The following is a 14,767-nucleotide window of genomic DNA, read 5'->3' on the forward strand; positions in this document are numbered from 1 at the left end:
GCACTTTTACTTTTACTCACTTTTACACTTTGGAACAGTTTGAAAATAGGTTGTGAGGCAACAGTCCATGGTCAAAACTATAATGCTTCATTTGTGAAATCTGTATTGTCCAAAGTGTGTTTTATAATACTGCTTAGTACCGACAGTTAAGAAGCTTACCTAGGGGGGATTTACATTTTTCAGTTACGAATACACACACACACACACACACACACACACACACGAATGTATTCATAATTTTGATGAGCTCCCTCTTTCCTATCATCACCCAATCATTTAAATAAAAATAAAAAATGTATTTAAAGGTGTACTTTTTTGTTTAAAGGTCTGTCAAAGTCACCAATGGAACACTTTTGGTTACATAACAGAGTGGAGTTTGCGCCGTCATAACACAAACATGGATTGTGTCTCAAAACCTAGCGCGATATCTCCCTAGACAGCATATGCGCTCAGCTGACTCGGAAAGCGCTTATGTGTTAAAATGCTGTCTAGGTAGTCAGCTCACTGGGTTTTAAACACTGACACTGAACCCGACTGAGCATGAGCAGTCGCCATTGTTTGGGCAATAGATTAGCCTAGTACTGGCAATCAGTCTTCATACGAACATTTATAAATTAATATCACTAAAAAGAGTGGGCAAATTGCAATATTGACTAACGGTTTATTTGAACATATAATTATTTGTTCTGTATGAGTTATTAAGTGAAGAGATCGACGCAAAACTAAGAATGACAGATCCAAGAAGTGGATATCAGCAGGTAACAGCATGATGTAGCGTATTTGTTTGGTTTTCACATAGGGGTTTTTCATCGAAGGTCGATGGTTTTATGGACATTTATTGAGTCGAATAAGGCTTAATAATTTGTTCTCTAGCACTGGATTACAATGTTTTTTTTATTTTTAGGAAAGACACGGTTAATATCAGATTAATTAGCTGGTTAGCCACCGCTTTAAGGCCTTCGTTAACCAAACCGGAAAAACAAATGGCTCTTAATTAAGCGCTATATTATGATTAATTATTATTATTATTTGCCTTCAGTCGGGTCATTAAAGTGTAGTTGTCTTCAGAGAGTATGTCATGTTACAGTCGAGGTACAAATTAAACAAATGCATTGATTTGCAAATAAGACAGTGGTGTTCCTGTTTTGTATGTTAATGCTCATCTAAAACCTAAAGAAACTCTTGGTAATATTATTTAATTTTTTATTTCAAAATACTGTATATTTAAATATTTCATGTAATAAATTAATATATATTTATATTATGTATTTTATGTATGTTGCATAGAATAAATTTATTTATAATTATATTTAATATTATATTTAGTTAATTTTTATTTTTTGTAATTTTTTAATTTGTAATATTTCAAAATATATTTAATATTATATAATAATTTTTTTAAATGTAATATGTATTTTTATATTGTATTTAATTGTTATTGAATTTTTTTAAACTTATTTAACTGTTACATTTATAATTTTAATATTTTAAAACATATTTAATATAATAAATTTAATATGTACTTGTATATTTAATATTCTATGTAATACATGTTTTTAAATACAATGTATTTTTATATCATACTAAGTTAATTTAATATATTATAATATGTAATATTATACTTTTACTTTAAATATAATATGTGTTTTTATATTGTTGTTCAAATTTTATTCACATATTTAACTGTTACATTTATTTTAAAATATATTAAATATTTTTAGATAAGATTTATTTTGAATGTATTTTATTAATATATAAATATAATTTCACTTTTCAATTTTGGAGTGCTACATTAAATAACATTATAGCTTTTCTAAATATCACCAGATTTTTTTCTTCTTGTCTGTAGTTGAATAATGAGGCGGAGGCAGGAGAGGTGATCCAACAAGCAACTGATGCTCCTCCACCATACAGCACCACTGGAGCAAGTAACGCAGGTAACATCTAACAACTGCTGCTGACAGGCCTGAAATTACAGACATGATGATTCAGAATCTTTTTTACACAGTACTTGATTTATTTTTTTTGATGCAGCTTTTTTTGAGTACAAAGAGGATGACGTGTACCCCAAACCTCCCTCATACAATGTTGCCACATCATTGCCATCATATGATGAGGCAGAGAGGAGCAAAGCAGAGTCCACTGTACCCCTCGTCACTGACAGGGTAAGATTTGTGACACATCTGTGATTATTTTTGTTAAAGGATTACTTTTTTGACACATCTTTACTTGTACCTATATTACAGGATGAGGACTTTATTGCCAGGGATGGCTTTCATGATACAGATCAACTGCGGGTTGGAAATGATGGGATATTCATGCTGACATTTTTCAGTAAGAGTCTACAGTGCTCACAATGACAATTTTCCCTTGAAAGACCTCATGGTATTAGGTGTGAGGGGAAATTATCATTCTAAAGAGCATTTTATTGGATAACATTTATCGGTTCATCTTTCCAAAAGAGAACAAATGTAAAATTTGCTGAGTGTCCTAACTTGCGTCAAGTAATTTATCTGTCCATACTGAAAGCATAAATGCTGTGTGACGCAACATATTCACAGATAGTCCGAACATATTTGATGTTTAACCTGCTGAGACCCCCGCGTGGCTGCTGTGTGCATTTTCCATTTCCCTTTTTGATTTGTAACTAGTAGCACTTAATAAACAAATAAATAAATAATTCAAGAGCAAATAATTTTCCTAAAAATTGATGTCCACATATGTGGACAGTGAGACTGCGTTGTGAAATTTTAAATAACACTAAGCTATAGAAAGTCCAATTGTTTTGTTTTGTTTCCAGGAGTGTTGGTTATTCATGTTTTTGAGATGTTACAGACATTACAGCTGATTTTCTGTAAAGCTGAATAAATCATTCTTATTCAAAGTAATGTCCAGTATCATCCAATCACTGCCAACCATGTTGAAATAAAATTATACATTATAAATTCTGAATCTATGTATTGATTATCATTATCATTGTCCCACGTCTGCCAAACATGTTGAGTGGTCCAAACATCATCTGCAGTCTGAAGCTGAACTTTTGGTCGGATTTTAGGAGTGAATGCACTTAGCTGCATAGGAAAGCTATAGGATGCACCCTTGCTCCCTATTTAGTGAATGACTTAACCTCCAGTGTGCTGTCTGTCTTCACTGGTCTCAGAACAGTTTGAAATGCACCTTATTTTCACTCTAACTCCATATAAACCCTCTAAAAGCAAAATTTTTCAACTTGGCTGAACCCATTTATTCTCAACGTAAAAATGCACAATAAATATATAGGAATGCATCTACTAATGTTAATGAATAGCACCGGATTGCACAGTGATAACAAAATTAAACATAACAAAATGTATATTAAAATGAAGCTAAATGACCCACAGATGTGTTAGAGTTGAAAGTTGTTCAAAATAACTAACATGTTTTTTCTGCTTATGAGGAAATACATTGAGTTTCCACATACGTGGACATAATGTTTATCGAGGCGCTGACGCGCGAAAAATGAACGGATTTTTTAATGTGGCATATCAAACGAAACTAGAGACTCTCCTCTTTACAACCAAACAGGTTTCAATGAAAAACCTTAGGATTTCTTACCAGAGGCACTTCTGTTGTGCGCTTTGTCTGTAGGAGCGCTTCAAGGAAATTGATGTCATGTTGTTGTCACTTGACTCAGTGCGGCAGAAGTTTAACTCTTTAAATGACAGTCTAGAGTCTTGTGAATTAACTAATTATTTAAAAAAAAAAAATGCAGTTTGATATTCTTTTATGTATTATGGATGGATGGGTGAATAAATGAATTGATGGATTTACATATGGACACAACTGCAGCAGATATGTTAATGGTTATATTCTTTTGCATCCCCAGTGGCATTCCTCTTTAACTGGATTGGCTTTTTCCTGTCCTTCTGTCTGACCAACTCTGCTGCTGGCCGCTATGGTGCCATCTCTGGGTTTGGACTCTCCCTGGTTAAATGGGTCCTGATTGTCAGAGTACGAGATGATGCTAATGTTGCTTTTTAAGACAGAACCAATAATTGCTCTATACAGATCTATGTGTTTGGATAGAGCTGTAATATTTTGTAAGAGGTTAAAATAAGTGTTTTAGTAGTTTAAAATATTTGTTTAGTTTTTTGCAATGTAATAGAGGATAAGCAACACTCACTTTCTTTGTTTCTGTGGTTGAAACAGTTTTCTACTTACTTCCCTGGATATTTTGATGGGCAATACTGGCTGTGGTGGGTTTTCCTTGTTGTAGGTGAGTGTATGTTTGCTTGAATATATGATTTACATGTTTATTTTTGCTCCCCATTAAATTGATTTAAATTAATCAACTTAATTTAAAATTGTACACATTATTAAGTGTAATTTTTAATTCCATCCAGGATTCCTGCTCTTCTTCCGGGGATTTGTCAACTACTCCAGAGTTCGCAACATGGCAGATCATTCCATGTCGACCCTTCCTCGAACCCGAGTTCTTTTTATCTATTAGGTAAATCATAAGAAATTATTCACTGGGTTTTAGGTGTGTTTATGTGTGTGCAGTAATGCCCGCATTAGTGATAAGAATGTAAAAGATTAATTAAAAGAGATTGTTTTAAAATGTAAAAATAAATATTTCAATAATCTAAATGATTGAATATATAAGTAAAATCTAGGTTAAGTATTTTCTGTTAATTAAAAAAAAAAAAAATCTGTTTATGCATAGATTTTAAACCTCAGGATAATTGCAAAATGAACAAAACAGCAAACTCAAAGCAAGCTGCCTACAGGTTTTTGAATCTTCAGGACATACATCTTCCAAATACATCTGCTTTTGACACCCTTGCATCTCTGTTGTTTACAAAATGGATCTAATTGATTAATGGATTGGCATTTTACTAAAGGATTTTAGCCGTCCTCCAACCATTTATCAGTGCTTAATATAAAGTGCAGTCATAATACATGGATTATTTATGCAGTTAATGTGCATGTGTTTGGCATTTTATATGTGCACTCAGTCATTTTTTCCTCATTAAAAAAAAAAGTTCTGCTCCTAAAGGAATTTGTTGTAATTTTGAAACATATTTATAAAATCACGACCACGCACATGAGATGAAGACTCCAGTCATATCAGTAACCTTATAAAAGCTGTTTTATTCTACATGGAGAGGGTCTTCATGGGGGCTGCCATGATAGCATCACGTGACCAGATGAAAATACTACTAGCTTAATCTCATTAACCTCCCTGTTTTTGGAAACTTTCACTCATGAATGAAATCAATCATGGCTGACTGTGAATAGTGAATTTCTGCAATGGCATTGGCAATTGAAAACTATTGTTTAAATGATGCTACATCCACACCCCTAGGTGTCAGTGTAAGTCCAAGACGACATATTCAACAAATTTCTTAGTGCACCTTTAAATTACAATAAGCAGTGATGCCATCATAGAGTTTTCTCTTAATTTGTGGGAAAGTTGTAATTTTACTTTGTGAGTAAATCTAATAGTTTAACTTCTTTTGTGAATTAGAAAAAAGTATGTATATAAGGTACACAAGAAGAGAGTGACGTCAAACGTTGTAAATGAACACTTTTAAGATATACACACAGAACAAAAAAACACAGAGAACAAATGCCGGGTCCTTTTTAAGTTTATTCAATGATACCTAAGCCTGTTTCGAATTGCTGTCATAAAGAGGACCAAAATATTAGTTATTTAAAAGGTAAGCCTAGATTAATTGCAAACTGATTCAGCATTCAAGCACATCTGAATACATTGTTATGCGCTTAATCAATCAAGCATCTGGTTTGCGTAATAGAACATTTTATGATGCCAAATGTAGCATTAGATGATTAATTGATTTATTTTTATTGAAGACTGCAGTATGAGATAGTGCTTCACAATGTGTTATTTGTGATTTATATGTTTTACACTTGTCAAGTAACTTTTAATAAATGTAACTTCTATGACAACTCCAGTTTACTTTGTATGTTTATATATATATATATATATATATATATCTCGTATTAAAAAATAACATTGCCTCTTTTTAGAAGGGATTGTGAACTTTAACAGTTGCACACAAATCCATTATTTGCACATTCATTGATTAAACAGTTAAGATCTACTGTAAAATCCATTGTTTTGATATCTTATTTTGCAATATAATTTAATTGTAATGGCTGCAGTGGCAAATGTATTCACTTTAAAATATATCTTTCAATTACACTTTATTTGGAGTTAATATAATTGTTTATATATATATAATCTTTTTTTTCCACATGAAGGTCAAATCACAGATCAGTTGATTACATTGAACAGTTTTACAGTGTTGCAAGCAATCCAGAATGGTACATTCACAAGGCAGAGTAGTGATGATTTGTCTACTGTATATTGTTAAGAGAAAAGAAATACAGGACAGGTATAATAAGACACAAATTATAATACAAAGAAAATAAAACATTCAGTGCCCTTTCAAAATGAGGTAAAAACTAGAAGAACCTATTTCTCTTCTTAAAGCAACAGTAAGTGTACAGCAGTGTATTATTTTTATTTTTGTTAGTGACTAGTGCATATTTAAATAGTGAGCTTCGACCTGGCTAAATTCAAGAGTTAATAAACTTATGTTAGTGTGTTTATTACAATTAAGTTTATATATATATATATATATATTACATTTTCTATATAGAGACAGAGATATAACAGATATCTGATGAGATATCTGCCTCAGCAAGTTAGTTAAAGGTCATGTGTTGTTTGTCTCAGTAATGTGAAGTACTGTTATTCTACGTGATTAAGTAATTTTAATGAATACACATTTGTGTAACTAGCAGTTCTCAGGCCTTAGTTCTTTTCCTGGTCCACCTGTCGAGGGAGAAAGAAAATAGCCTTTTGTCCAGTGTGTGTTCTTTGGCCATGTTTCATTTTCCCATTCTTTTTGATTCCGACGTACCAGTTTTCACCATGCTTTTGAGACTGATATGTGTTGTAGTGGTTCTCCTCCATCCTCTCCAGAAAATAACTTTCATCCGTAACTAATGACTGCGAAAACAGAAAGACAAACAATAGCTGTAAAACTGCACTCATATTTGATTTTCCTATTTTTATCAGAAATGATAGCTTACACTTACTGAAGCATACAGCTTGCCATCTACATTCATAGAGAGGTAATGTCCTGCCTCTGTTCCTTCAATGACCACCACTCCTGGACTTGTAGCCTTTATTCTCAGTATGCCTGTGAAAACACACACACACACACACACACAAAGAAAGACTGTTGCCAACACACAGGAGGGTGTTGAAAAAGATACTTAGAAAAATATCAGATTCCAGAACAATGTCCCACATACCATCAGCCCATATTAACAGGAGACAAGGACAAATGTTTTTGAGGGTTGAAAAGAAAGTTTTGTTAAAACTATTCAGAAAACTTGCTAGGTAACCATGTTAAGACGATGATCTCTTCCATTAAATAATGTTAATATTGTCTTAAAATTAGTAGTTTATTTATTTATTGTCTTTAGGATTTGTATAAAAACCCTTTGAAATTAAGAAATTAATTTATTGAGTGCCAACATAATAATACTTAAAGGGATAGTTCACCCAAAAATCTAATTTACATGACATCCCAGATGTGTATGACTTTTTCTTCTGCAGAACACAAAGATTTTTAAAAGAATATTTCAGCTCTGTTGGTCAATTCAATGCACGTGAATGGTGATCATCCCTTTCAAGCTCCAAAAATCACATTAAGGCAGCATAAATGTAATCCATAAGACTCCAGTAGTTTAATCCATGAATTCAGAAGGGATATGATAGGTGTGGGTGAGAAACAGATCAATATTTTATTTTAAATAAAACATTTTTTTGTATACCATAAATCTCCATTTTCACTTTTACTATAAATCTCCACTTTCACATTTTGAAAGTGAAAGTGGAGATTTATGGTAAAAACAGGACTTACATATTGATCTGTTTCTCACCCACATTTATCATATCGCTTCTGAAGATATACAGGGAGCTTCAAAGGTCTGATCAACATTCAATTACATTTTAAGGACCAACAGAGTTATTCTTTTAAAAATCTTTGTGTTCTGCAGAAGTCATACACATTTTGCATGAGGATTAGTAGGCTAAATCATGATTTTTTTTGTTTTGTTTTTTTTTTGGGTGAACTATTCCTTTAATAGGACACACACACACACACACACACACACACACACACGCAACAAAATATATTTCAAGTATTTTTAGGATTTACACATTTCAATTCTATGACAAATTTCCATCACACTGAACTGACTAATCTTTAATACAATGTACCGTAAATTAAGCATAATGTGATGTATTTAATTAAACTAAAATAATTCACATTTATGCCTAATTTATAATAAGGTAGATTATTTAAAGATTGCTCAATTCAGTTTGATGGAAATGTGTAATACAACTGAAATGCGTAAATCTTAAAAACAGACTGAAATATATTTGTTGGATAAATATGCATTCGGAATCTTGATAGTCTGTTCACCAGGACAGGCTATGCCACCTTTAGCACCAATAAACAGCTCTGTTTACGCCCCATAACCGAACCTGTAGAGAAACTCAATAAACAACCCGTTAAATGCGTTATCATGCTGGTAGGAAGAGTCATTGCACACACATGAAACGCATAACTCACTGTAGTTATCTTCATCTCGTGTCCCAGTCACTGTCCCGTCCGGCAGGATCTGAAGGTGATATCCACCATTCATGCAGTATAAGCGTGTTAGCTTCCTGTGATCTGGAAAGCTGAATGCGTCGGTCCCTGGCAAAAACACCGTAATATCTGCCTCTGTCATGCCTACTAATGAACGATCTACCCTGAGCTTATCACTATTTGCAAACATAAAATGAATGTCTCAATACCTAGCGAGATGCCTACCGAAACAGCATTTTGAGCAGCTGCCTCGGAACACCCTTATGATGCAAAAATCCTGCCTAGGGATGCAGCTCACTAGGTTTGCAGACACAACCAGTAATGCTTTAGCAGCATGTGCTGACGAACGATTTGTATTCATTAACCCTTTGACTGCGGTTGATGCGCACGTGTAAACACTCTTGCGCCAGCTGTTTCAACAAGACATATTTATTATCTTGAGTCCCAGCAGAAAGGTGTTGCTGTATATGTTTATGTAAACAGTTTATGAATATAATATTTAAGCAAGATCACACGAGCAAGAGTGCTGTTGTTCTGAATATCAGCACGACTGTGGATTGCGCGTGTGCTACAATAGATCAACTGATTCGTAATAGAACTTTTCAGCCATGGGTTCCAAATGTCATATCGCAAAGGTGAATTGACAGATATGACTGTAATATATGTTGTAGAACAAAACATCCACGTATCATCAAGTAATGATTACCACAGTCCTTATTTTACTAATAAGTTGAAAGACCACAGAAACACACACAGGAAAATCCATTTGGGACCCATGGCTGAAAAGTTCTATTACGAATCAGTTGATCTATTGTAGCACACGCGCAATCCACAGTCATGCTGATATTCAGAACAACAGCACTCTTGCTTGTGTGATCTTGCTTAAATATTATATTCATAATATGCACATAGGAAGATCCGGAGGGATCCCATGGCAAATTAGCCTACAAATTGATGTCATGGCTGAACAGCTCTATATTAAATAACTTGTGTTTCAGAAAAAAATTGTCCAGTTAATTTGTGCATTTCTTCTCTGCCAACGAAAGTAGTTCAGAAAGAAGCCAATTCATCAATCACAACAACGTTCCCTGCACTTCTCCCAAACTAGAGGTGTTTAGTTCCTGATTGAAACAGTGTTTTTGAAGGAATCATTCTTGTTTACTTCCATTGTCTCATTCTGTGTTGTTTTTTTCACGAATCAGTCGAGTCAATGATTCAGTGACTCATTCATAACAAAAAGATGCTAATTTGTTGCCACCTACTGGTACAAAGTTGTAATCTACAGAAATGGCCACTATATGAATTTTTTGGTAAATGGATTTCAAAGACACGAGTCACTGGGATAAATCAAAATCCCCAGCGGACTTAAAACAGCGACATGTATATGGTGTCACTGAAATGGTGGATCTTACGGGTCCTAGCACACATCCCCTGTCGGGGACCCCCCCTGTTGTGTGGGAGTCGTTCTTGGTCACTTTCATTGGCCATCGTGGGCCCCCTTTTCACCCTGTGCCCCAGTGTGGCTAAACCCTGCATTGCCTGTAGTTACTCCACTGTCCACTACAGTGGACAAATATGATTGGCTGATTCTCTGGAGGACATCATTAATTCAAGGCTGTGCTTGAGATGGTATGTTTTGTTGTCAGAAGATGGAATACTATTTTAATGTGTGACTGCTGCTAAACTCTTATGCAGTAGAGAATTGTAAGCAGTTTTATTTTTAGGCCTTGCACTGCACAATTAAGAGACGTTGATGCACTTGGTTTTGGGCATAAAGTATCTGGCTATCATTACAAAATACAGTCTGTCACCCCAGCCTTTCTTTTTAATTGTGCTCAGGTTTTTAGGTAATCAATCAGCATAATTAAAATACTGCACTATTAAAACTTGACACACAAAAAGATGAAAGTGTTTAAGATGAACTTAAATATATACTTTCATGCAATTTTAAATCTCACATTTGTTTGCTGACTCTCACCCCAAAAGAAATGACAGGCTGTTTTTATGGCAAAACAGCAGATGTTTAAATGGTTGATAAAGACAGAATCGTTGCATTACAAATTGTCTTCCATTTTTTCCATGTGTTTGAATTCCAATAACTGCATCATCTCATGAGGATTCACTGTTAACACAATAGGGTCTAACAGAACATTTTATTAGACACATTGCAAAAGTTTATGTAAATACATCTGTTTATTTGTATCATATATATCTGTAGGTACGGAAGAGCAAAGTGTGAAAAGTGCTGCCCGGATACTGATTAGAATTTGAGAATAACTGTTGATCTCTATATCTGTACCACACAATGCAATGCTAAGCAGGTTAAAGCTGGTGATATCATCTATGTATTGAACATATTGTATTATGCTTCCACAGAAGAAATAATAAAAAAAATTTTTTTTTTTTAACCCCTCTCCAATATATAACTTTGACACATGTTAAGACAAGCAGAGTTTGAGATTGTACAAATCAAATCAAAATATGTTTGGCACAGAAATAACAGATTGCAACATTACAGGTGAGTAGAAATTCCCAGAGAGTGAACCCTGCAGTATGACTGATTAAACCAACAAAGATCGTCAGCACTCGGAAAGAAAAAACAAAGTTAGTTTAATGGATTAAAAAACATGTACACTGCTACACTAGAAACAATCTAGTGTTTGAGAGGTACTGATGTTTGGTGTAGCTATGTTAGATTGTACTGTTTTCTATTCCTTACCATTGACAAAAAAAACGTTCATCTTTATTGAACCAGAGTGTTATATGTAATGTAATCTGCATCCACTGTTTTGGTTGTGTAATGCAGCATTATTTTGTAAGCCAGCAACAGCGAAGGAACAAAGACACACGAAAACATGAACAAAACTGTCGACTCATGATTTACATTGCATACTTCCTATGTGAGGTGAAAATTAATAAAGAAATGGCTTTCTTATACTCTAATACACATAGTATATTTCTGCAGATCAAACTTAAACCAGCTTTTTTAAAGCATTTAAAAGGAGTGAAAGTGCTCAAGTTGCATTTCTCGACTGACGTCCAACCAACATAAAAAGTATGTCGATCGTCAGACTCCTTATCTCTATGCCATATCAATAAGGATAATTTTTTTAGTTCACACAACAGATCACTGAGCTGCCAAAAATAAACACAACAATTTGTAAAATTACAAGTGCAATTGGGTATAAAAGTACAATCAACTATGAAGTCCTAACACAGCTGATGCAAAATGTCTGGTGTGGACAGGTAAATAAAACGGCTTAAAATAAGCTAAAAAAGGCACATTTTCCCTTTTCTGTACATGGATGTAATTCTGTTAGCAGTCAGCGACATGAATTTTAAAACAGTAAAGATATGCTGTTATACAAAATGTATTTGATTTTCAAACCAAGCTAAAGCCATTATTACTGTTCATTTTATTTAAATGATTATTTTATACTTTTATCAGTTGAAGTTCAAAGTCTATTTTGATTGACATAAAAGATCATGTTTTGAAAAGTGAAAGTGTACTATATAGTCTACTGTAAGTGCTGTGGTGCTACATCTGCTCAAAAAATTAAAGACGTGTGAAACATATAGTGACCTTAGAGAATTAGCTTCTACTAATTGTTTATACTGGGAGTCAAAAACCTGAGACGACATACACCGATCAGCCACAACATTAAAACCGCCTGCCTAATATTGTGTAGGTCCCCTTCATGCTGCCAAAACTGTTGTGCATGAAAATCCCAGGAGATCAGCAGTTACAGAAATACTCAAACCAGCCCATCTGGCACCAACTATCTAATCAGCCAATCGTGTGGCAGCAGTGCAGTGCATAAAATCAAGCAGATACAGGTCAGGAGCTTCAGTTAATGTTCACATCAACCATCAGAATGGGGAAAAAATGTGATCCCAATGATTTAAACCGTGGCATGACTGTTGGTGCCAGATGGGCTAGTTTGAGTATTTCTGTAACTGCTGATCTTCTGGGATTTTCATGCACAACAGTCTCTAGAATTTATGCCAAAAACAAAAAACATCCAGTGAGTGGCAGTTCTGCGGATGGAAATGTCTTGTTGATGAGAGAGGTCAACAGAGAATGGCCAGACTATTTCGAACTGACAAAGTGTACGGTAACTCAGATAACCACTCTGTACAATAGTGGTGAGAAGTAAAGCATCTCGGGTTGCGGGTTGGCGCTGTTTTGGCAGCATGAAAGGGACCTACACAATATTAGGCAGGTGGTTTTAATGTTGTGGCTTATCGGTGTATGTCGTCTCAGGTTTTTGACTCCCAGTATAAACAATTAGTAGAAGAAAGCTAATTCTCTAAGGTCACTATATGTTTCACACATCTTTAATTTTTCGAGCAGATGTAGCACCACAGCACTTACAGTAGACTATATAGTACACTTTCACTTTTCAAAACATTGCTATTCTGAGAAGTGGGTTGGCACTGTTTTGGCAGAACGTGTGGGACCTACACAATATTAGGCAGGTGTTTTTAATGTTGTGGCTGATCGGTGTATATGGGACAATCGGTTACTATACATAAGATTCATGGTTATGTCATTAGCTTTTTAGAACCTCTGTTTAATTACCCGTCTCTTCCTCTCACTCCACTTTTTTCTTATCAGTAATGGAGCTCTGTGCTGGGTTGCATACAGTCCCTGCCCCTCACTCTCCCCGTGCAGCAGTGCACACTGCACTACCTCCTTCAGTCTGCTGTCACGGGTGGAGAGAGAGAACAGGGTGGGCATTTAAGGCATCATGTCCTGCTGCTGGGAGAAATGTCACTTCTGGTGAAAGAGCAGCGGTTTGACACTCCCAGCTTTGAATTTTGGTAACTGGTTGCTGATGATCTCTGCAAGCATTTCGGGAAACTCCACACTCAGGGATTTATTTACAAATGTGTAGAAACAGAAGTTCAGGAGTCCACCCACCATCTGCGCAGAAATTGACATGTTAGGAATTCCAAAAATAATAAAAACAAACATGTTTTCCTTGGATGAAAGTGGACTGATGAATAATACACAATAAGACAAAGATTTATTAAAGGGGTCATGACATACCTTTTTTTATTTTAATATGTTCCTTAAGGTTCACTTATAATATAAGAACATTACTTTGCACAAAAAAAAATATATATATATATATATATATATATATTTATTTATTTATTTGTAAAATGATAATTTTCCACCCTCATTCTGACCCTCTGTCAGAAACACTTGGTTTTGGTGCTGCTTCTCCTTTAAGACTTGACAGTAAACATCCACTTTTATGACTGGCTCTCTGCTCTTGACTGTCCTGCCCAAAGTCTTTCTAACAAGTCAGTCCACTGGCGGCCATCTTTGGAACGGTCTCGGGGAGCTATTTCCAGTCATTAAAGTGCAGCTCTGATTTACTTGAATGGGGAACGACCAAAATCTCCAAAAAGGTTGGTCAAGACTACTATCAAAGAACATATTTTAAATCAGCAGTGACATCTGACAACACTGGAATCATAAATTGTACTTCTTTACCTCAAGATTATGCCAAAAAAAATAAAAAAATTCCGGTTTGTATGGCTAAAGCACATGCGCGTTGTCGAGTTAATTGAAAGGCGATCTAAAAGGTGATTGGCTCTTTTACCTGTAAAAAGAGGACTTCCTCTCTACAACCGTTAAGCGTTCCAATCTCTCCCATTCATTTTAATGGGAGTGGCCCGTCTCTGCTAAATAGTCTCTGCCTGCTCTCTCTACTTGCCATCTCACTGTTACTGGGTGGGCTACGGAAGTGATTAAAGGTAAAGTAGGCGTTGATGTGGAGGCGGTCAAATGCAAATGTCTTCCACAGTGTGACATCACAATGTGGAGGAAATAGAGAACGAGTCGTTTTGGCAGCTTGGTTTCAACAAATGCTGTTTTTGCAGTGAGGAGGAAGTTTTGAGTTCTGAAACTTACAGTATGTTTTTATAGTACAGTGACCTCTTATGTCAAAAGATCAAGGAAAATGTTATTCCTCATGTCATGACCCCTTTAAGAAAGTATATAGGGTCTGTTTTGATTTCATGGTGTCTTTAAACCTAAAATTAACATTTATGCTTTGAAAAGACAGTTGTATGTGCTT

The 14,767-nt window shown here is 34.9% G+C and overlaps 3 protein-coding genes across 5 annotated transcripts in view; 1 reads left to right on the forward strand and 2 right to left on the reverse strand.

Moving 5' to 3' along the window:
* The first annotated feature begins 321 nt into the window (after nucleotides 1-321).
* On the forward strand, nucleotides 322-5,952 carry LOC127412672 (NEDD4 family-interacting protein 1-like). The gene is made up of 7 exons (XM_051649230.1): nucleotides 322-758; nucleotides 1,850-1,937; nucleotides 2,035-2,165; nucleotides 2,247-2,334; nucleotides 3,866-3,990; nucleotides 4,189-4,255; nucleotides 4,383-5,952. The coding sequence occupies exons 1-7, from the start codon at nucleotides 729-731 to the stop codon at nucleotides 4,487-4,489; spliced, it is 636 nt and encodes a 211-aa protein (XP_051505190.1). The 5' UTR covers nucleotides 322-728; the 3' UTR covers nucleotides 4,490-5,952.
* fgf1a (fibroblast growth factor 1a) lies at nucleotides 5,476-9,198 on the reverse strand. Of its 3 annotated transcripts, XM_051649233.1 has the most exons (4): nucleotides 8,640-9,198; nucleotides 7,111-7,214; nucleotides 6,933-7,021; nucleotides 5,476-6,844 (listed from the first exon to the last, which is right to left on the reverse strand). In XM_051649233.1, exons 1-4 carry the CDS (start codon nucleotides 8,863-8,865, stop codon nucleotides 6,817-6,819), a joined length of 447 nt encoding a protein of 148 aa, XP_051505193.1. In that variant the 5' UTR covers nucleotides 8,866-9,198; the 3' UTR covers nucleotides 5,476-6,816. The 3 variants fall into 3 exon arrangements, with proteins under 3 accessions (XP_051505193.1, XP_051505191.1, XP_051505192.1); XM_051649231.1 differs by having other exon boundaries at nucleotides 5,476-7,021; nucleotides 8,640-9,179; XM_051649232.1 differs by having other exon boundaries at nucleotides 5,476-7,021; nucleotides 8,658-9,165.
* Nucleotides 9,199-10,849: 1,651 nt separating this feature from the next.
* nr3c1 (nuclear receptor subfamily 3, group C, member 1 (glucocorticoid receptor)) overlaps nucleotides 10,850-14,767 on the reverse strand; it is a 34,793-nt gene continuing 30,875 nt past the window's right edge. The window contains exon 9 of the mRNA XM_051649227.1: nucleotides 10,850-13,602. Coding sequence (XP_051505187.1) covers nucleotides 13,450-13,602 — 153 coding nt within the window. The 3' untranslated portion in view covers nucleotides 10,850-13,449. The remainder of the gene's footprint in view (nucleotides 13,603-14,767) is intronic.

Source organism: Myxocyprinus asiaticus, chromosome 22, assembly GCF_019703515.2.
Source record: "Myxocyprinus asiaticus isolate MX2 ecotype Aquarium Trade chromosome 22, UBuf_Myxa_2, whole genome shotgun sequence".
In the NCBI taxonomy this organism is placed as follows: Eukaryota; Metazoa; Chordata; class Actinopteri; order Cypriniformes; family Catostomidae; genus Myxocyprinus; species Myxocyprinus asiaticus.